This window comes from Nesoenas mayeri (genome assembly GCF_963082525.1).
Source record: "Nesoenas mayeri genome assembly, chromosome: 6".
NCBI classification, from domain to species: domain Eukaryota; kingdom Metazoa; phylum Chordata; class Aves; order Columbiformes; family Columbidae; genus Nesoenas; species Nesoenas mayeri.
In genome coordinates, this window is record NC_137545.1 from 25071546 (window position 1) to 25095499 (window position 23954).

Below are 23954 nucleotides of genomic sequence, written 5' to 3' on the forward strand. Positions count from 1 at the left end.
TGAGATTGTTGTTATTGATCAGTTCATTAAACACCATCTCTTCGAAAACTGGACCATGGAAAATCCATCTGACTCATCAAGGATTAACTTTTTTGGTTTGAGAAATGTACACAGATTAATGGGGTGTGCCTGATAATGGCATGTGGTTAGTCAGGGTGTGAACAACCACTAGGATCTGTGAAATTAGGAGGCTTCAGGATTATTTAATCTGTATTGAAGAAGCAGAAAGTGAAAGGAGAAGAAAATCTTTATGGAAGAAGCACAGTACTAATGGGAAGGGCATACAAGGAGTAGCAAAAAGTTATTAAAGTACCAATATCTATGATATAATAATATACGTAGTATTATACTATATACAGTATTATACTAGGCAATGTCCTTATAATGAATAATACTAACATAGAATGACCAATGATAATATTTTTCTCCAGATATGTAATCTTAGAACTAGTCAAAAAAAAAGGACATTTATACTAAACTGCAATATTCTACTTTTTCTCCATTAAAAAACAAAACAAAACAAAACAAAACTATAAATGCTTTGTCGTTGGCTATTTCTCAACTTCTGTTAAGCACTGGCCAAAGTATTACCTGCATAAAGGGTTTATTTTACTGTGCAATATCATCTCCTGATCACCCGGCACAGCTGGAAAGGTGCTCTGTGCGGACACGGGTAAGCAGCATGGACTGCCAGATCTGCTCTCTGGGAAGTTGGAAAGGAGCAGCTTGTCACACAGGAAAGACAGAAGTGCCGTCACGCTCAGGAGCAAACTGAAGATCTAGCTGAAACCACTCTGAGCACCGGGCGGGTCGCGCTGTGCTGCACCCAGCTCGGGGGCTCCAGGCACCGCCGGGGCGGCCGCTGCTTCCCCGGGAGGGGAGGGCATGACAAGTGGAGGGCGAGCCCATGGGTCCCGGCACAGTTGCACGGGAACTTCAACGCGCACACGCGGGACAAATCCCCGGCGCGCTCGACAACAGGCACGGGCCGACTGAACTGTGATCCCTGAGCAGAACAGCTGCCCGAGGGCGCAGGGTCCCCCGTGGAGTCTGATCCCCGGGCTCTCCCCACCTGCAGGGATTCCGCCCCGCGCCCTGGTGGCTGGAATGGGAAAGGGCTGAGCCCGAAGCGGCCGCCGGGACGCTTTGCTCCGGGAGAGGAAAATTCCAGCCGGGAGGAGCGGCCCTGCCCCCGCTGCCGCTGCCCGCCCGTGCCTGGGGCCGAGCGGAGTCTCCGTACCGGCCGGGCCGCGGGCCGCCGCTGGAGGGAGAGCCGGGTGTGTGGAGGCGGGCGGGCGGGCAGCGGGAGAGGGAGGGAGGAGCTGAGCCGGGAACAGGGAGCCTCTGTCTCTCCGCGGGTGCTGGAGCGGGGAAGGATCCACGTTTCAAGTTTCTCGCCGCGAAGTTTTTTTTTTGTTTTCTTTTTTTTCCCTCCCCCCTGCCCCCGCCCAAGGTGTGGTGCAGCGAGCGGCAGCTCCGGCGCCGGCAGCCCGGCGGAGCCCTGTGCGTGGCCGCGGCCGCCGCCCCGGGAAGACGCCCCATGGCTGCGCTGTGAACAGCGGGGAATGCCCGGGCTCGGGGGCAAGGCGGCGCTGGGGGCGGCAGGACGGGGCCGTCTTCCTCAGCCCGCCCCGAGCAGGTGAGGCGGGAGCCGAGGCGCTGTGCAGGCGGATCCCAGCGGCTGCCCCCGCCCTGTCCCCAAGAGCCGACCTGCATTCACCCAGCCGCCGGCATGGACGGCCGCGCTCAGCAGGCGGCTGCCCCGCCGCCCCCAGGGTAAGCACAGCCGACCGCACGGGTGGGAGGCCGGGCGCCCCCCGGCTCCAGAAGGACAGCCGGCGGGGCGCCGCGGTCATGCCGGGTCGGGTGAGGTGAGGTGCGAGGGGGCAGCTCAGGGCGCGTCCCGCTGTGAGATGCGGCGCTCGGGAGACAACTAGGGGCGAGAAGCGGCTCCTCGGCGCCGGAGGGCGAGGGCGAGTGCGTGCGCGCCGGCCTCCGGCGGCGGGGCGGCGAGGCGGAAGCTCCGCGCGGGACCGCAGCGCCTCGGCCGAGCCGCGAGCGGGGCGGGGGCAGATGGAGCAGCGCGACCGTTAAACGGCTGCCGGCGCGCGGGAGCGGGCAGAGGGAGCGCCGTCCCCGCGCCTTGGCGGCGTCGCGGCCGGTTCCCCTGGCTGGTAACGGGCTGTGCGGCGGGACGGGTCCGTCAGGTGCCGGCCTGAGCAGTGGGCGGCACCGCCTGCCCTCGCTCCTCACCGGGAGCTTTTCCGCAGGGGACGAGCCGTGACCTGCTGGAGTCCCAGTCCGGGTGCCCCTGCCGGACTGCGGTGCTGCCAAAAACCGCCGGTGCGGTACCTGGCGGTGAGCGCTTCGTTGTCGGGATGCGCCCCTCTAGGAAAAGTCTGAAACACGAAACTTAGCAGTGTTGACCGTGCTTTGGGTGTGTGTACGTCAAGGCTCAGTTCTCTGTGTGAAAGCGGTGGCAGCGCTGTGGGAGAGCCGGGCACTTTCCGGCGCCCCGGGAACTGCCCACACTGGGCGAGAAAAGAAAAATAAACAAGCAGCATCTGTTGGGAGAAGTAAAATGGTTTGTTTGTTTGTTGAAGTTAGGCTCCTCTGACGAATTGATTGTAATCTGTCAGAAAATATAACTTTAAAGAATGTAATTTTAAATCTAAGTAAAACTGCCCCAGTTCCAGGTCAGGAGGAGGGGGGCTTCCCCTTGAGTTAAGTAGTCAGGTATGTTTGAAGAAAATTAATTCACCAGTAGGAACTTGAGTGATCCAAAATGCTGACAAGACTGCTGGAGTTATCTGTAAATAAGAGGGACAAATACATGGTGAGCGTGTTTTTAAACACCAAGACTTTCTTGAAGCTTCCATACTATACACAAAAATGGATGTACTATACACAAAAATTGGATATCTGACTAAGAGTATACAGGATAAACAGGTGCAGTTGATGGTAATTTATTATAGTATTTGCAGTAGCTATCAGATCCGTTTGAAGTCATGGCTATAGTGAATATGGAAGACTCATAGAGGAGGGTTACTTAGGGCCTTGTGGCAATTCTACATTTATGTATGGCCATTGAGAAATGAAGTTCATGTTGTTAATCAGTGTAGAAAGTTTAATTATAGTATAGATATTTACTACATGTTTAAGAATTTGGGTATGTAAGCTCAGTTAGAAGGACTGAGCGTATTATAACAGACCATGATACCAGGCTAGGAAGCAACTAAAACAGTATGTCTTGGAGGTCTCAGTTTTACTTGTGGGCAAGAATATGAAAACAAGCAAAAGACACAATTAAAGTCTTGGTTATTCTGACAGCTTCTCTGGGCCTGTTGCCTGCCATGAAGCTGTTGGTTATAATGAATTTTGGCTGCTGCTTGACTTCTCTAAGTCAGGAAAAGTAGTCTGTTCTCTTAATGTGACTTTAAGCATCCGTCAGCATTTACATCTCAGTTTTGAAAAACATGTAGCTAACAGCAGTGCTCATTTGCATTAGCCCTGCAGATATATTTTCAGGCCTTTTATCAGCTGTTCCCATATAATTTGGTACTTAGGAAATCAATTTACCATTCCTTTTGTGTTACAACAGAGTTCTTTATTGGCTGGCTTAATTATTTCCTGAAGATGGTCTCATATGCTCATTCACACACTGGGTTTGAGGAAAAAAAATCTGGATATACTAGCAAAAATGGCAACTCCAATTTACTGAAAATGATCCACAGATAAGTTTTTGAATAGTAAGCAGTACTGCGGTTCTTTCTCTGAGATTATAAGAAAAAATGTGCAATCTGGGAAGAATTTCAGTTGAAATAGCAATTTTATTTAAATTAATTACCAAATGATATGATACTGCATTATATCTCTTAACCTGTCTAGCCAGGTAGAGAATGTTGTTAATCCACAGCTGAAAACTGTTTACTAGTAAGTGTGTTCTTAAATCATTGTTTGAAGTTATGTGGTGTAATTACTGATAGTTCTTCATAGCTTAAAAAATGTATTTATGCTGTCTGCCAAGAAGGCTGGAGGTGTTAAAGGTGTTCTGTGAGTTTTCAAACATTAATGTTTATTTAGCCTTGGAATTTATAGATAACTTAATCATTGGTGGCTCTTAAGTATAGAATTTTGTTATCAATTCTATGGGGACAAGCTTTGGGAAAGGATCCTATAATTATATCCTGGAAGACAGTTCTTATGTTTTTTTTTCATGCAGGATTATGCTTTCCTGTTGAAAAATTGTTCATTAAATCCAGTTGTGGATAAAAATGTTTGCTTGGATTTGGGGAAAAATGTGCCAGTGTTATTCTCACCACACAATCAACCTAAATCAGTAGAGATTTTTTTTTTTTTTTTAAAAAAAAACCTCTGCTGGAATATTTTTTTTAATATGGTGAATAGAAGGTGTGCCCAGTAACTGGCTGGAATTTTTTGGAATATGCTGAATAGGAGGTGTGCCCAGTAACTGGCTGGACATGACACATAGTTTCTTCTGGTAGCAGAAGAAACTTGGCTGGACCTACATTTTAGGCGTTTTATAGCTCATCCGTCTTGCCTTGAGTCTGAGCAGCACTCAGGACAGTGTGCTCCTGCCAGGCCAGTTGACACAGCCTGCTCCTGTTTATCACAGAGCTGAATTAGCTTTATGTGTTGCTTGCGTTACGGGATGATAGGAAAATGTGTGTTTTAATACTTAAAAAAGAAAAAAAAAATCAGAAGTGTCTGTGATTGGTATCCTGCCTCTTGAATACAGTTTTCCTGCTGCTGCTGGATAGCAATCCTGTACCCTGGAGTAAATTCATTTTTACATTAACAAGTAGATTTCACTAGTTGACACAGGCTTTTACCACAAAGAACTATATTGTAAGTTAATAGTCTGTTAAAATATTGGAGCAAATTTGGATTTTAGTAAACAGAAGATTGAGTTCCTTTGAAATATTAGCATGCGCGTTGAGACCCATCTTTAATTCAATTCTAATCAGTTTCTGATAATTTTACATTCTTTCATTTGTTCTCTTAAATCATATTTAAAGCTATATGCTTACTTCCAAAATCACAGCTTCTGACCTGCTTTACTCAAGCAAAACTTCTTTGTCATTTTCTTTTTGTGTGTCTAATGAATACATGCTTAGAAGATACAGCTGCTTGCTCTCCAGGGGCTGAAGATAGAGATGGGGGGTGGGAAGAGGGCAGAGCCAGACTGAGCTTTGGTTAGTTTATTGTCGGGGACATGCCTCATGTGTGTCTTCATGTTCTCAGTCCCTGGTTGCTTGGCCTATTTGAAAAGTTCAGTAAGAAGAACAGGAGACCAGTCTTTTTCACTTGGTTTTTCACTGTCTGAGGAAGTGAGAGATTTTTTTTTTTTTCTTTTTTTAGAAAGAACGAGAAATCCAGCTTTTCTCTTTTGTGTGTAACAATTGAGTTTTTATCAAATTGTTTCAATCCGATTACAGATCTCTGAAGACATCAGCTTTGGCTCAGTGTTGAGAGGTGTCCGGCATCGAGCTTAGAATACTGATTTGAGCTCTCTTTCTCTTTTTCATGTTGTTGGTTGAGGCAGTTCACAACATAGCCACAGGTTTGTTCAAGTATAAATGAAAGTCTTCCCTCATGTAGAGTGTGGGATGGGACAGAAAGTGTAGCAATAGCTTCAAAACAAGGATTCTATTGCCAAGCCACGGCAGCAGATTTGGGGTGCGTGTATTTGAATTTGCTCAGTTTGGTGAAATTTAGGTCAGGGCTGAAACTATAGTTTTATCTTGCAGTGAATAAGCTGTTGCTATTGCTCTGTATATGACATTATTGTATAAATATATTTATGAATAAATGCGAGACCTTTTGCATTTTTGATACTGTCTCAGATCAGAAGTTAGGCTGGCATGAGTCTAATAAGTGGTCCAATCTTAGACGTGCATTATCTCTTAGACTGAGGACTTGAAGATAAATAGCTCATTTTTTTTCTCACTCCCATGTTCCTGATGAATATCAACTAATTGAGTAATAACAGAATGGAAAGAACTTTGAGAATTTGTGACCATAGAATTTGTTGGATGTTTGAAACCGAGAGTTAGCTGCTTTGTGGGTGGATCCTCATCAGGAGCCACTTGAATGCTCATCATTCCAGGGGGTAATTTGCCAGCTGAGTTCTGAACATACATGTAATACTTCTTGAGGTGTTTATGTTGTTCTTTTTAATGTATCGGCCTTAACTGAGGCAATGTCAAATAGTTGCATGACACAGTAGGGCTATGAATTGAATGTTGTATTTAAAAGCTGGTTTGATTACTCAGACTTTGTCAAGTCTGAAGTCATAGGTGGGTCCCTATCGAGTAGTCAGTGGTAATATTCACTGGCGGAGTGTGTTGCTGTGGGAATGAGATCAAGGAAACATTAGGGGGTTGAGGAATGTGGATACTAGAGTGAAAAAATGTGTGGGAGGGTAATGCACAAATAGAGAAATCAGCAGAGTTATTTCAAAGCTTTGTTCAAGTGTGATGGTATACTGCGAAAAGGAAAAGTGAGAGCTAGTTGTTAGTGAGGTAGCAAAAGTGGGTGAGGGGAAAAACTACTTGAGAAGGTGGATCTCAGTGTTATCATAGAATAGGTTATTTTCTTTCCATTGTTACTGGATTTTTTTGGTGAACTTTAGAGGAGATTACAGTGTTTATGTAAACCTGAAGACCACTGTTTATGTTGAATAGGTGCATCTGTGTTGGGTGGAAGAAGAAGAGGAGAGCCCATTATAGGGGACCAAAAGCTATGATTTCAGATGAAAGTGAACATCTTTACAGGATTCCTATCATTTGACAGATAAATTTTCACTAGTAATATTTAAAAGTCACAAATAAATGGTTTCTCTTCTAATCTGGCAACATCTAAATAGTTCTCCCTTCAGGAAGTCAAGTACTGCTTCTAACTTGACTATAGCTTGGAAGAAAGTTTGTAAATGTGCAAGTTTTTCTAGCTTGACTGCTGTTGTTTCTAGCTGCCACTGTTGTAGTTCTGTGTGTGCTGGGGAGCAGCAGATGCCGAATTATCCAGCCAGCCTAGTGCCTGCTCAACTCTTTCTTTTTTTTTTTTTTTTTTTTTACTAGAAATTGCAAGTCAATATGATGAATTGCTCTGTTAATGTAGTGGATACAAGAAGTGCCTATGGCTGCTTGCAAGTTCAAACAGGTCTGATCGTCCGATTTCTTTCCTTTTCACCTGGCTCTTCCTTGCTTCCCCAACAGCTGACCTGCTGCTCGTAAGTTCGCATAGCTGCCTGCTGTTTGCAAAAGAGTTGCTCTTTACTATATTTGGTGTCACTATGTACTGCTCTGAAACTTGGAGAGCTGATGCCAGGGCATTAGAGGATGACAAGAAACTGAGATGTTGGTTCCTAGACCCCTATAGAGTTCTGTGGCCATGCCCAGCATTAGCACAATGAAGAGGAAACTCTGGCTGTGCAGCATGGGACAATGAGGAGTTCAAGGGGGGGAAACTGCCCCCTGCTGTTTTGAGCTGAAACAAGCAATTAAAAGCTTGAGGTTTCACTTGAATTCTCTCTTAAGGAAAGGCCCCATGATTAAAAATGCAACTCTTTGTTTGAAAGCAAACTTAAATGTTTACTAACTGGAGTTCCTGTAGATGCATTCTGACTCGAAATCTACGTTGTGATGGACCAATGGATAAAGGTGCGTTTTTCCATAGTTTAAGAAACATTTTTTTGATGCATCAGAAGTGGAATAATATGGGAATCTTTACAGAATTGAGAGTTCCTGGCTTTGTTTTTCATTTGCTAGGAGGTTATCCTCTTCAGAAAGGGCACATGTATTTATCTGGATCTTTTGGTGGTTTCTAGTGATCAAAGTGTTGTAGGTGGTTAAAGAATGGATCCCTGATCTATCTGTGACATGTCTCTCTGGGGAGCTTGCCTATATGTCAACTGTGTTGCAAGACTGGGGTTGTCAGGATTGGTATTTTCAGTTAAAGAAAACAGAGCACGTGAATATTTTTAGCTAGGCATAAGCTTTTTTCTGTGAGAAAGCATTGATTTTGTTGGAAGTTTTAGTTCTACACAGGTTTTCATTGAAGAAATAGCTTTCAAGCTGTACTTTCTTAGATGTATTTTAAAAATCCTCTCTGCAGATTTCTTTTAATTTTATTTCTGTTCTGGAAATATAGCTACTTGTTTTGGAAAACAGAGGTCAATCTTATTTAAAAACAGGCAAACAAACCAACCTCTTCTTATCCCCAAACAATGCAAACAGTTGCTCTATGCTAAACAAGAAATGGTGTGAACTTGGATTTTTCTCAAATACCAATAATGGTACAGTTTTTGTTCTTTGTCCTACATCTCTCCTACAAAGTGACACTGTCTTAATTAAAAAAATAAAAACCTCCACCATTTCATCTCAAACCAGCAGCATTAGAAGCTTCCTTTTCAATTCAATAATGCCTAATGTTTCTTTATTGGTTTAAAAATCTTGTTCTCTTCATGGGCCTTGGTTTCCTGTTGGGAATGAATTTCGTTATTTTATCTGGTTTTCAAGTCACCTTCAGATGCATTTTCTTCTGAAGACTAAAGCTCTGTACATGGGTTTTTAGCAGGTAACTTTTAAATGTTTTGCTGTGGGAGAGGCATAAGCATATTTTTCAGTTGTCCTTATAATACAAACATATCATTGACAAAGTTGCCCGGAGGGACTGCTTTTTCTATAATTTACATTAAATGAATTGATTTTTAAATATATGTTGCATCCAATTTGAATGGATTTTTTTTTTTTTTAAATTTTCTTTTCCAGTTTGACATACTCAGAACTTTGCTGAATAAAATGAGTTAAATAAGAATGTTCCAGGATATGGGCCCATCAATAGGGTAGCAGTGGAAACTTTGTGTTACCATTGCCCAGATATTTTGTGTGTAGGTCTTAAGGTAATTAGAAGGACAATAAGGAAGAATAGTGTGTCAAGTTTGGGTTTTGTCATTTAGTATTTTACTATGTGTTTAAGGAACATTGTATTGCTCTTGACCTTTCTAAAACCTAGTATAGTCCCTCTGTACTGTCAAACTAGACTGACCAAATGGACATAATACTGCAGGTATCTACTTGAGGTATCTGTTGTTTAGCTGTCATTGTCACAGCAACATTAAAAGTGTTTTTTACTAGGGAGAAACGATGTTTTGTTTCTGGATTTAGTAAAAACAAACAAACAAAAAAGATCCAAGACGTCTGTTAGTAACAAAGTTGAGAAAACACATGTTTACAACTCATTATGCATGCTCATAACTCCTTTAGGCAGAAATGAAGGACATCTTTCTTCACTACTAGCTTTGGACTTAAACCTTTTGTTTGTTTGTTTGTTTTTCATTAAAAATGCATGTTTTCCAGAAGTAAATATGAAGGCACTCTGGCTTTGAGAGCATAGAAACTATTGGCATGGATGGATGGTGTTTTCAGTTCTTTAGTTTGCAATACAAACACGGCATAAGTTGGTAGGAATTGTATAGTAGGTGAAACTTCCAGAGGTGGAATTTCTGATTATTTTCAGGAGTTTGTGTAAAAGCAGAAATCCAAGCCATGAAAAATCTGGGGTTTGACTTTTTTTTTTTTTTTTTTAATTCAGAAACTCGCACTCCTGAACGTTGAGGTACCACTGTGTTTTGAAACCTGTCCTTAGGTTCCCAAACTTTCGTTCCTTAAGAGTTACTGCTTTCTATATCTACTCTATGAAGTGTCCAGACATAAACTGTTCTGTATTCTCTGTGATTCATGGTCTCTCACTTCCCCTTGCCTGCAATTTTGATCTTCTCTTTCCACCCACACTACAAAGTAGTCTCACTAATTCCATCCTTGGCACCTTCCATGAGCTATTTTTACCTCATTTGGTTTTTAAAGTACTCACTACTTGGAGAAAGTCGTGTTTTGCCGAATCTTAAACTTCAATGTGCTGCTGTTTCTTTTCTATAATTAAAAGCATTTCTCATAGGTCATGCTTAGGAACTTTGAAGAATTGTAACAGTTCCTAAGGCACCTTAACCCCTGTGGCTTTAAACATCTGGAAGCTGAAGTGGTCTTCCCCAATCTGCTTTTATTGGTGGCAGACACTTTTGAAGACAATTCCGCACTCCCCTCCCCACCCCCCCCAAATGGGGAGAAGGAGAATCTCTCCTCCTATTCTCCTATTACCTTAAACTGCTTTGCAATGTATGACCCTGTCCTGAAACTCTTTCATAGAATAAGTCTTCTTTTAGCTTTTTGAATTCTGTTTTTGCACATTCTTTTTAATGTTGAGATTTAAAAAGAACCTAGCCTTTCAGCTTGGTCCTTCTATCTGTGGTGTTTGTTGTTGTTTGTTTGTGTTTTCCCCTGTCCCATTCTGCCTGTATCTGATTTCTCCTCCCCTGACTTCACTCTGAAACTATAGATTCTTCTTTTCCTAAATATAGTTTTGTGTTTAAATATTACGTATCACATTTTACTGGGTTAATGCATCTTATTACCTTGTACTTACATGGCATGGAGACTATTTTGGCTAGTGTTTAAGGGGAGAAGGGCTTCCCAGGCCCTTTTATATGGTGCTTTAAATAGGGGTCAGCGGCTGTCTTGGCAGTTGCTGTTCTTGTCTGGTTGCTTATCTATGGCTGAGTAATGCCTTAGATGTCTCAGGACTTGGAGCTGAGATCTTAAGGCAGCAGTGATATATAGAGACATGAAGATATATAGAGACATCAGAGAATTTTGAAATCTAGGCAACTTGTGCGTTTTATTTTGATTATTCTTGTGCAGTGTAGAGCACATATCTGCCTGCCCCAGCCTAAATATTATTGAGATAGTCTCAACACACCAGGCAGTGCTTATTCACTGTTATAGAAAAGCATGGTGGAAATTTAGAAGATATGGAAAGCCAAAGCATTTTATAAGCACTCCTTCAGAGCTGATTGTCAGTACAGAGAAGAATGGGAGAGAATCTGAAGCAGCTTGTTTTGGAAAAGTAATAAGGATCTGATTTAATTGTCTGAACTGTTGGAATCTCTGCCTTTTTTCTAAGCATCTTTCTTTGACTGTTCTCATATTTCCACTGCCCAAACACTCTCACAAATTTTCCAGTCTTTCTCCCCAAATATACTACTGTAATGCCTCTTTATCCGTAAATCTCAAATGAATAAAGGAGAAGGAGGGTAATACAATGAATTGTAAATGTTAAACTAAATCTTAAAACTATACAATTATTTACTTTAGGATAAAAAATGGTGTTTTGTGCTATGATAGTTTTAGAAATATTTAAACAAAACAGTTGGTTCTTAATTATTCTTTCTGATCGTGTTCTTTAAGATACTGCTTATGACTTCTGTCTTTTTTTTTCTTCCTACTTTTACTCAACAGAAATTTTCCTGGATTCTGTAGCTTCACTTTGTAAAGTCTGCCATTAACAGGTTTGCACTTGCGTTGTTGTTGTTTTGTTTGTTTGTTTTTAAACTACTTGCCAGCACTTAATCCAGAACAAGTTTGTATGGTAGAATTGAGAATGTTTGGAAATATTGACACATAAGTGTTGAAATTTCATCTTATACAATGCCAAGCAATATTTTATATGTGTTGACTATGTATGGAGATTTTAAAATTACTTGGTACCCTGACTGAATGGTCTCCTGGAAAGATTATATAATGTCAGTCAAAGCTCTGCTCCCCTGCAGAAGAGACAGATGTCCTGCATATTGTCTCTACTAGAGAAGAACATCTGGATTTTTCTTCCCATTTATTGAATGAAGTGTCTATACTCTGAGCAGCTGATGCTGCCTCTTCCTGTTGCGGCGCAGAGATCTGTAGTAGGAAGTGAAGTGCCCAGTGAATTGTTTATTTTGTAAACAAATTTTTGTCAAAGCCACTTGGAAGAACTTCAGCAACTTGAGATAGAAATACCCTGGCAAAATCCTACCATGACTCATTGAGAAGTGTGCAGTTCATTTGCCAACAACATACCCTTTGAAAGGAAAAATAGTTGAGTATGTAAAGTTGTTCTTCTGTTACACGTAAACAAAAGCTCCAAGATTAGAAAGAATAATTTTATGAGTTTTTAACTTTCATTTAAGTATAAAATAAAAAAACAATGAGATCTGGAAAACTCTAATTATAGGTCATTCTCACCTCCTGTCACATCATGTTTCACATCTCAGTCAGACACTGAGAGTGTTTCCTTGAGTCAGTTTGTGGTATGGGAAATAATACTCAATGTGGTAGAAAGATCTCCAGTCTGTTTGTAAAAGAGCATCTGATACTTTATCAAAGATAGGAAGGGATAGCAAAACTGGCATATCATTTGTTGGAATTGTAAAAATTTAGTTATTAAACTCTACCCCTTAAAAAACTTTAGACTTCTGATAGTAAAATTAGATTGGTCGGAGAAAGTGAATCACATCCTCAAACTTAGGCAGCTGTACCGGTATTTTGTACCATTGTGTTTGTCTGTGGCTTCGATTAACAAATATTTTCAGTTAAATATGTAAGTGGCAGCAAGAAAGAAATGGTTTGGTGACTCCTTATGAGAAAGATTTTTTTTTTTTTGTTTCTACCAACATTGTGCTGGCATGGTGCTTACAACTTGCTTGAAGATAAATTGGTAAAAAATGTGGATGTCTTGCAGATATAACCAGCAACACCTTCCTTATTTGTTAAGTTTTGGTGATTTAATGCATTCAACAAGCAAAAATTTATTCTGAAACTGTTTTGAACAAGTATAGTGGTTAACAGTTAAGCAGTGTTGGTCTTACTATTTCTAAAGTGTGACAACATGTGAAAGGCATGTTCATGAGTTTCTGCATGGTTACAGAGTATGAGCATGTACATCATTCAAAATGATATTTGGCTGTTTACTTTCATGGGTAGGAATGTGGAAAATACTGGATTTCTGACAGAATTGTGACTTTTGGTGACACAGAATCATTGAATACTTAAAATAATCTGAGACATCTTTAATAAAAAAAGAACTATTAATGTATTCTTTTAGACATTTCCAGAGATTCTCTGTTATATTCAGAGAAAACTTTGAAATCCTGGGAAAATTTGCAGAGAGAGTTTCAGGTCTCAGGAATTTGTGTGTGTGTTTTAAGGGCTTTGTGAGATCTTACAGTATAGATAATTTAAGCAGTATTTCTGTCCTTCCCTCTGAAAACCATAAAGTAAGAAAATCCATTTTCTCTGAATTTTCTTGGGTGTTTTTACATGACATCTAGTGGGAGAAGTATGTTACTTTTCTAAGTAATATATGTAAACTTAAGTCACATTGTTTCAAAACAGTTAGTGTACGTCTTTCTAGATCAGGTAGGTACCATATTAGAATTTTCAGAAGGAAAGAACCAGGAAGATAATAAAATGCTGCTAAGCTGGAGGGTGCTGTTTCTCACAATGAGAAGGGACTTAGTTGTAGGAACTCTAATAAATAAAGCCTGCAGACAAACTGCCCAGCTGTACTTTAAGATGAAAACAGGATGTTGCTTGTATTGCAGGAGGACTACTGTGTAAATCAAAGGATATGCTATTATTGCTGTGTAAGGAAGCTGTACTCCCTTGGAGTAGTTCTGTATATAAAAGAATGGTAATTGCCATGCTTATCAAGAGCTGGCAGTTCTCCTTTTCCAATTGTGACCTGGTGAATCCACCTCTAGTTCATGACTTAAAACAAAATACCAGTTATTTTAATCCCCTATTCAACAGGACAAACAGAATGCGGTTATTTTTATCTATGGTTCCTTAGATTATACAAATCGACACCACCTTTCCTATATTCAAGCCAAAGATGGTTCTGCTGTGGGGGACGTGGATTGTTTCCCCAGTGCGTGTCAAACTCTACCAGTTCAAGTAATGTCATCTGGAAGTGCCCAGGTGGCTTTCTCCCCTTGCTGGTGTTGTGTGTGTGTGTGTGTTTTTCTTAAATTCACTTATAGCCCCTTTACATTCTTGGTTTTGTCTTTTAAAGGACTTCTCTGTGCCTATTCCATTCAGTGTACTGTTCTGCTGTTCCTCAGTACCAACTAGGATGATGTTGTCTTTATTTTTGTTTTTAAAAGTAAGTTTTTATGCTTCTAAGAACTATATTCAAGTATGCTTTCTCTCTTTGGAAAGGAAGTAGGTCAAATTACTTTTCTGCTTTTGGTTTTCACCAGTTTATTTTTTCTCTTCAGGGAAATCATAGAATCATATAATTGTTTGGGTTGGAAGGGACCTTTGAAGACCATCTAGTCCAACTCCCATGGTGATCTGTAGTACACTGTAGGATAGCCTAGATTGTTCTTAAAGAAATACAAGTAAGTTTCTCTTAGGCAGAAGTGGCTGAATCTGAAACAACAAGAAGTATATGGATAAAGGTTAGATTGATGTTCCTGTAATATTACATGTGTTTTTATAGAATTTTTTTAGAGATAAGTCCTCAAAACCAGAACTATTTTGATAGAGTGAATTTTAGTGTAGCAGTTTACATTGGTTAGTAGAGAGCTGCCAACCTCTTAGTATTTAATACACAAGTGCAGATTTAGCCTCCCTGCAGTAGGACTCCTGCTGGTGAATCAGATGTGAAACCCGCCCTTGGTGCTGATGCCTACATGGTAGAGGATCAAGGAGTTTAATAAGAGAGAGGGTGGCAATGGTGAGTGAGAACTCTAAGAGAAAGCAGATATGCTTCACTCTTGAAAGTGTCTTCACTCTTGAAGGCTTTACAGCATAAACTTAATATTGTTTTAATATTGATTTTACTTTATACTGAATTATAAATTAATCTTTCAGATGTATAGTTTTAATGAAGTTTGATATTCAGAATGACTTTTCTATTATTTACCATCACTTGTCTACATTTTCCTGAAGTTGTGTGAGAAAAGGATGTTGCAGGAGCTGTTTAAGGTTGTGTAACAAGTCGTTCTAATACCTAAGGAAAAATGTGCCTGTAATATAGTGTTCCAAAAGACTGTTCAGTGTTGTTGTTTAGCTGGTAGCACATTTTAAACAGCAGCTTCTTTAAAGGACTAAATCGTGCTGTTATTTTGGAACATGACTCATTAGTCTTACAATTTTTCATGGTTGAGAGAACTGGTTGTATCAGGTTGAACAAGCTACACACCTTGTGTTTGAGCTATTTCCTAAATCACATGTTATTTTTGACTATTCAGTCAAAAGCATTGGAGGTGAGATGCTCTCAGGGGATACCTATTGGAGCACTTGCCATTATTTTTTAACATACATGCTGATATAATAACTTCAGATTTAAAACTGGGTTGTAATTCTATGCCAATATCAATTAACAGATGTGTTTCTTAAGAAGTAGGGCCTCACTAATCTACTTCTTTCTGCTTTCTCACAGGGTGGAATAGGAGGAAGAGATCTTAAAATCTTGAATTTGCTTCATGTCTGTACTAAACAGTTGAAGGACTTAATCAGGAATGAGGTCTTTGTTGAAACACAATGAGTTCTGTACTACAGATCTAGTTATATTTTATGTACTTGGGAAGATATATGTAGAGATATATAATTTCTATGGAGGAAGAATCTTTTCTGGGGCCAGAAACTCTAATGTATTTGAAAACATACTTGTCAGTTATCTGATGTCTTAATGTCTGTAGCAGCCGTTCATCAAATAAGGATAGATAATGATTTAGGGCAGATCAGTGATTTTGGAAAATGTATATAAATTTTAAGTAGTCATGGTCTATGGTTAGACAAAGATAATTTTTAAATTCTAGCTTCATTCTGTTAATACAAATGCATGTTCTTTAACAGGCCATAAGCGTGGTTGTCAGGAGACATACCATGGAATTACCCTGATGTGACCTTGTAACGGGTGGATTTGAAAAGCATTAAGCATTATTTGAACTGGTCCTGTACTCTGAAGGCCTCTTAATTATAGTGCCAGTATTATTTTTTGTAAAACTTCTAATGAAGAGAGATGTGTTCTGGAGTTCTTGTCTCAGTCACACACACAGACAGTTCTCATTGTGCAGGTTGTATTATACCTTAAAATAATTGTGATTTTTTTATTTGTTTGTTTTTAAAATTCTTTAGCAAGTATCACAACTTTTCATCCACAAAGTAAATAGCTTTTGCTTTTGATTTGTAACTTAAACCTTGGCAAGTATGTAAATTCCTCAGCAGGGCACTGGTTTTGAAGAGCTACTTAGGTTCCACTGAGAAATCTTTCTAACAGATTGTTTTGGAACATGTGATCTTTTTATTCCCCACCACCCCCTGCTTCTGCACTACATTATCTGCACTGATTTGTTCCTTTCCTCCAGGAAGCACATTTACATTAAGGATCCGGTCTTCTGTTTATTTTGTTCCTGCTGCTTATTGCTTCCATGATGTCCTTTTTGACCTTACAATTAACAGAAAAATAACTGATATCCTGGGAATTAAGAAGAAATTAAGTACAAGGAGCTGATAAATTCTGATAAAACCTTACACTAATCAAGCTTCCATTTTGACATGCCAAGATCCTCAGTAATAGTAAGAAAAATAACTAAAAAGATTAAAAAAAACTGTAAGCAGCACGTTTTTCATAGTGTCTCTGGTACTTCATGGAAGGCTTTAAACTACAAGAGTCAGCGATACCATTGGTTCGTGTTGTTAAATGTTGGCTTTGTCATCAGAAAAAGTTCAGGTGTATTTGCTGAAAGGTACTCTAACCTGGCCTGAGCCAGTTTTTATTTATCTGATCTGTTTTGGCTAATTGCCTTTTAAGTATAATATTTGTATTGTACCATAGCATTTCATAGTCCCAGCTCAACTTCTATTTTAAACTGGTCTACTGGTGTAAGGATTCTCGCTGCAATTAGTGCAATATTGAAATAGTAGTAAGTATAAGAGATCATTCAACTTGCTTTTAAGTTTAATCACATACAGCAAATCTAGTGAAATAATGGTGATAGTTCTGACATCTGCTTTGTTTGGGTTTTATATTGTATTACATTATTATAATTTTGTTGGAAATAAAGAAGACTGGTGAGAAATAAGACTGGCACATCAAAGAACTGAAAGGGTAAGTTGCAGTGTTGTCTGCTTAATGTCGCTTCAAACATCTAGGCTTGCTAATTGGGTCTGATTTAACCATAACTGTCACATTTGAAGGCAGAGGATGCCAAGAAAGAAAGAGATTATTTATATCCCTCAGGCTTCCATAACTGTGAGTTTCAGATTGGAATTTGGCTATAATATATTCAGTTTTTTCAGAGAAGCTACATAATAAAACAGAATGGAGTACCAAAGACTGTAACTGGATCCTTTGACAACTAAGCTCGTATGTACCTTTTCCAAATTGTAGCCTCTGGCCTGGCAAACAGCCAGCTTGTTTCAGTTTCTACTGTCTTGAGTTTTACAGTTTACTTACATGTTTTAAAAAGCCAAAAAACTTCAGTTTTGTATCATAAAGAAGTTCTACTGTACATCTTGAGTCTCAGCTCTCCTGCTGCAAACTCAGACTCACCTTAAATTCTGGTTAAACCAGAGATGACAATATGAGGCCTCAGTATTGGTGAATATATGGAATTGTTTCATTGTGCTGAAGAAATTAAGCTATCCATTCATCCATCCATATTTGTTTGTGGCATATAAGCCAGACTGTGTTTTGCAGGTGAAAGGATCTAACTCTAAACACTATTAGAATAGCTGTTTACTCATTTGATTGACTCTGTTGATTTATATGTGCTTATACATACTTACATGTATACTCACTAACAGTGTTTGAGTTAAAGCATTTTCCTTTGTTTTCTAGAGCTTAATCTTACAAGTTCTGCATATTTTCAGATAACAATGTTGTATACGTTCTCACTGTTGGTAGTTGCTGACAGCAACTTAAAATCATTCTGATTGATTACACACTTTCCTTAACACAGCTTCTAAATAAAGCTAAGCGTCTTGAATACTGAGTATGCAAACCAGTATACCCAGTATACATATTCTTCTTCAGGAACATGTGATGACAGCTGGCACTGACCACAGCATGGAGCTTCACATAAGCTCAAAAAGAGCAGATTGTTCTTTCTAGTTTCAATTTGTGTTCTTCTTCACTTTCGGCCCTCTCTCATAAGAAGCATGGAAGGCTGCGACTTTCAGCCAGTGTTACCCAGTGGGATGTTGTGGTTTGCTCACTATGAGCAAGTGGAGATTATTTCCTTTCTTCTTTTTCTTATTAAAAACAAAACAAAACAAACAAAAAACCAAACACAGGCTTGGACAGCCTGAATGTGGATATCCCCTCAATGAAGAAGGTGAGGGGTTGGCAGTGTTAGGTTTACAGGTGGACTTGATGATCTTGAGAGTCTTTTCCAACCTAAATGATTCTATTAGTCTGTCTTTTCCTTCACCAGTCAGCTGCATCATTTAGCATCAGTTCTGGTAAAGTTATGCAGCCATGTAATTTTATCTAAAAAAGAAGAGTAAAAAGAGAAATGATAGCTTGGCCTAGCTGTAAAATTTGTCTTGCAGTTTTCTTAGAAGCTTATGCCATCGTTATAATTCTTTGCTTTTGACAGCCACTTGGTATCCTTATTCACCACCTGTGACCCCAGAAACCTAGTGGTATAGAAGCTGCTGGATCATACTTCAGCTTACAGTCTAAAAGATATTTCACATACTCTGCAATGTTACTGTAACTGATGTATCCCCCATTCAAGCCTGTTGTTTCACATCAGCAAATATGTAGAAAATAGAATTGAGACTAAAATTAACAGTGAGCTTGCAAAACCACATGACTTCACACACAGAAGTAGTGCACTGGGGTGAAGTGTTTTATGAACAACCATTATTTAGCCATGTTAATTTTCCTTTTTGTTTAGAAACAGATTCAGCTAGGCTGTTGGTGAGTGCTAGAAGGTGTGGCCTAGTAATTCATACTGCGATTAGCAGTGGGATCCAGTGAGGTTGTGTAGCCAATGGCTGGTCCTTAGATAGGGAAGATGGTAGAAGGTTGGTGGACATTATGAATAGGAGGAGGATGAAGACATCCAGAATCACACAGTCTGTTTCCTCTGTCCTTACCTATTGTAATCCCTAATTTGACAGGTGAATTCTGATATCTCCCTGCAGTAAGTCACAGCTTGTTTGGTTCTCTGTACATATCTGAAGTGACAAAGCTGTAGCCCATTTTCTGATCCCTATCTGTGTGTCTGACTCAATACTAGACCAACTTTTGCTAACAAACTTAATTTGTGGCTGTCCCAGCACTTTCAACACAAACCACTTAGTATTATGGTAGCTGCAGTTACATGATTACATGTTTTCCATGCAGATACACTCCCAAGTTCTACTGAAATTGTTAAAGAAGTATTCATGTATGCAGGCTACATTTTAAAACTGAATAAAAATAAAGAGAAATACACTTTTGATCCCATTTTGATGGGGCTTCTGCAACATAGCTTCCTGTGTCCTTCTGAGAGTGATGTGATGATAACAGTCACCTGTCTAAACTGTTTACTTTTTAACTTGGCAGAATTTGTACTTCTGAGATACTCTTGTACTTCTCATTGAAACAGGAGCTTTGCATATGTTTTAGTTTGTGCTGTCAAACATAGCATACTGGCAGTACAGATACTCTTGTCCTTCCAATGGTGTGGTGTGTGTTTTGTGTGGTGTGGTTTTTTTTGGTTTGTTGCAGTAGTTTGCTGTTCATTTAAAGGAAGCCATTTGTGTTCTAAAAACAAATGACACACACACAGCTGTGTAGCCAAGTGACCCAGAGAAGATGCGTTCCCATGATCTATGTGTATGTGCAAGTGATGGGGACCAGAACTTGTTCTTTGTCCCAGTGTTCGCTTGTGCATGGTCTCGAGGGAACATGTGGCCACGGTCCTAGTGCTGTTCACTGTCATGGGAATGGAAGGATGTGGCTCACAGTGTTGTCTAGGAATAGTTGTGTATGGGGGTTTGTTTTACTTTTAAAAACTTGGGTTTTTATATGTAAATTCCTTTTTGTTGTGTAGAAATTCAGGCTACATATTGATTGCACTTTTGAAGTAAATCATAATATTGTGTGATACTGGAGTTGTTAAGAATTGGACAGAAATGTTTTGTGTTGCAGTGACAAAAGCTATGCCATTTAAACTGTTTAATTTCTGCTCTTTACATTCTTGAATAAATAGTTCTGTTCTAGGGTATTTGAAAGACAAAGGGAACTTCTTAGTCATCTGCATAAATAAATAGATATGAAGTTCTCGGATACCTGAGATGTGAAAACATAGATTTTTGTGTGTGTTCTACAGTGGGTAAGAAAGGACTAGGACTGGCAGAATCCTATATTTGGTATTTTTTTTTTCTTGGGGCATGTGTGTGTAACCTGTCATCTAGAACTGTAAAGTTCTGTAATGCTGTGTTGTAGACCAAGTGCTATTCAAGTTACAAATGACCAATAATGGAAGCTTAATGCATTGGCTAGCTTACAAAATTATGATTAGCAAATTGATTATTAGCAAAATTACCAATTTAGTTGCACAGGGTTCCTAGCGCCACCCTGAGGATTTATTCCAACCTGTGCAAAATATGTACAAATTAAATATGAACCCTTCTTTGCCGTAAGTACGGAAATTAAAAAGCAGAGGAAGACAGAACTTGCATAGAAGACATGCTAGTTCTTCCCCCATGTATCTCGTTATACGCAGCTTTTTCAGAGGCGATACTTCTGTAGGTATGGCCTCGAAGAACAAAGTACCTACTCCTGAATTTGTACAGTTCCATTTAGTTTTCTATTAATAATGGTATAGGTGACAACAGAGGTTGACAGAAAGCCTGTTTGAAGCACTACTAGATTCCATGTAGTATGTCTATTTTTAATTTAAGTAGTTTGTTTTCTTTAGAATTAAAGGAGCTCACTTCCATTAGTTGCATTAGCACGTGAGCTTGCTGTGTTATATATAAGCAGTATTATAGTTTACCTAATTGATGAATTGGGAAGTTATTGTGTGAAATGTTGTAAGTCTAGTAACTCTGTCTACAGGCAAACACTTCAGCAGAAGCCCTCTCCAAAACCAAGAAGAGCTATAATAATAGCTAGATCTCTTCAGTAATAAGTATTTTCCTTTGTGTTTTGTTGGTTGGTGGGATTTTTTTTTTTGTTATCTTAAATACTCTTCTACTAAATATGCAATTTTTAAGAAATACTGGGTCCAGGCACTGAGTTTTGGTACAAAAATCAACTTATTCTACCAGTTGCTAACTTGTTAGTTTTTGTCATGCAGATGTTTCGAAAACATTTATTGGAATGTAGAGTGCTTTAGGTATGAGTCAGCAAAATAGGTAAATAATATGCTCAAATGAAACGTGTATAGCTTCAGAAATCAATACTATAACCTAATTATCTGCCTTATCCCTTGTTAAAGTCACTACTATAGTGGAGTATTTCTTTGCCAAAATATTAGGTCATGCTATCTAATAGCAAAATAATTCCAAAATACAAACAGCTTAAAAAATACAAGGAGCAGTCTTGTAGCAGAAAGTATGGTTTATAGAATAGTTACTTGGCAGTTGAAATTATTACCAATCTACTCTTGAACTTCTGACTGAGGGAATAAAACTTTCTATTTTTTAGAATTCTTGCTCTCTGCCATAAGAAAAATGATAGCAGATGAATTGGTGTTTGAGTTTATATGATGCAACTGAACTAAAATACAGCTTTTTGCTTATTTTCTTTTATTACTAGAACCATTGACAAGGAAGACTGTTGCTGAACATATATTCAAACTGCAAACTTAATGGTCTAGGACTTCAGGTGACTAAAATGGTTGTGCATAGTCAGAAATTATCTGTTATTTCAGTACCCACTAAAATATCAAGTTTATACCTTGAAGGAAACTTTTGTTTTATAAAGTGGAAAGTAACTGTTGCAATCCTGAATGACCTCCAAATCTCCTTTGAAAAACAGTTTCTTCACTAAATGAACAGGAATAGCTTTTCTTGCAAATGTTTTGGCTTTTAACTCAAATGTCAGGGATTTTAAATTTGGGGGAGAAGAAGCAAACAAAGCAGATTAAATGGACTCCTAAGTTTAACTTTGAGATATTGCTGCACTAGGTCTTCTGTTTTGGATGAAATAAATGATTCTTTTATACCTGAGAAGGAAGATGTTTTAAAAGGATGCTACAGTATTGAATGCAGTATTAAGATTTTTTTTCACGGACTTTCATTTGCTTTCTCAGAAGTTAATACTGGCCTTCCTTTCAGAGGAAGAGAACTGTTAGAGATTTTTGCCATCTCAATATTGATAAGAAGTCATGGTATGAAGAAAATTCTTTAGCTTTTGTATGAAAATACACATGATTTATGAGGATTTTTTCTTAAACTATTTCAAAATTAACTGACAAACTCAAAATAACAGTTCTTAGAGTATCTTTACAATGCAATTCTTGTATTATGCTCTTAAACACTGTTTAATGAATTTATAAAATACCCTGATCTATCTGCAGTACAGTATCTCTTTTAAGATGTGATTTATGTTTTGAAGATATTTGTTGCTGGACAATAAGTTGCCTGGAGAATAACTAATGAACCAGTCTCCTGTTTTATATAGATGTGATTAGATATGCTCTAATTTGCGTGGAAAAGAGTAAGCAGCCAAGTAATTTCAAAATCCAGCCGATCTGCAGTGCCACCTCGTGGCGGTTTTTTTCATGGCTTCTCTTAAACCCGTTTCGGTTCCCTCATCCCCATTGGGAAGATTACTTGTGACCTCCTGAAATGTCTGTGTTCCCGCCTGCAGACCTGGTCTGACCAGGGCAGTACAGCACATTTCTTTGCTGCCTCGGAGAAGTTAGGCAGGATATGTCTCTGCTGAAATCTGCTCAGATGGAGAACCAGAAGGAGGATTTCTGAGCAATACTTTCTTTTACCTATCACATCAGCTCAATAAGCAATGGCTGGTGTGGTCACTGAAAAGGAAAGATCAGATTGCAGATGAAAAGCAAAAAAAAGTGTGTCATTTCATAGCAGTAACTTGAAGGAGCACGTTAATTGGTCTCATCTGCTCCAGCAGTGCTACATATGCACATAGTTTGCTTCTGGGTAGTCAGTTTTCTAGGGAGATGGTTTAATTTTAAAATTAGATTGTCTAGGTAGACACAGTGTTTCTTATGGAGATAGTTTATACTATTTTGCATTCAAGACATCTGCATATTTTTTATCTTAATTGAAGGATGTCAGAGAAACTTTCTTCTTAAAAGCAGCATCATGCTTTGAGGGTTATGTTGTGCTTTGCCTTGCACCATTTTAAAGAATTGCTCAAAATTTGGTGGGGTAAGTACCTGCAGGTTTAAGACTGTGGTTTTTATGTGTAGAAAGTAATACGCTGTTGAGGATATTTCACGCCAAGCAAACATGTAGGAAGGAACTTTTCAGCACTTCACCCGCCTGGCATGCCTGGGAGAGCAGAACCAGCTTAGTTTTACTAACATCTCCAGATGAAAGGTACGGTTTTTCCTGTCTGTATTTTCTTCCTGCCATTCTGGTGGGGAACTCAACAGACTCTCTTGTCCCTTCTGCCCTGGTGGGAGCACCAACATCACGGCTCAGTGCTGAAGCCTCAGCAGCAGTTCCCTGGGCTTCCTACCACTGCCTACCCCTGTCCCCAGTGCAGGAACAGCTGACCTGCCAGTCCAAGGAGAGTGTTTGGCTACATTTTTGAGTGTTTAAAGTTGATGCTTTTAATGTCTAAGAGTTGATACTGTAATGCTCTGAATATGCTTTCAGTATTTTCTTGCTACAAAAGTAGTTAGTTATTTTAATGAGATGAAGTTTCCATGCCTGCATTTGCTGTTGGCCTGGTCGCACTGCCTTGGTTTCCCTGCTCTCACGGAGTGCTTCCTGCCCGCCCCAGAGCTGCTTATGCTGTGCAGAGGGAGGGGACCAAGGGGACAAATTGAGCCTGGACTAGCAAAGCCTTGGCATGTGTTATACAAACACTTCTGCATCTTCATTGAGGGCTTTGTTTTTCTGTAATAG

The 23954-nt window shown here is 39.4% G+C and overlaps 1 protein-coding gene across 1 annotated transcript in view; it reads left to right on the top strand.

Moving 5' to 3' along the window:
- Positions 1–1112: 1112 nt before the first annotated feature.
- COBLL1 (cordon-bleu WH2 repeat protein like 1) overlaps positions 1113–23954 on the top strand; it is a gene marked incomplete at its 3' end in the record, with an annotated part of 80668 nt that continues 57826 nt past the window's right edge. Inside the window, exon 1 of the mRNA XM_080346306.1 lies at positions 1113–1639. Coding sequence (XP_080202432.1) covers positions 1566–1639 — 74 coding nt within the window. The 5' untranslated portion in view covers positions 1113–1565. The remainder of the gene's footprint in view (positions 1640–23954) is intronic.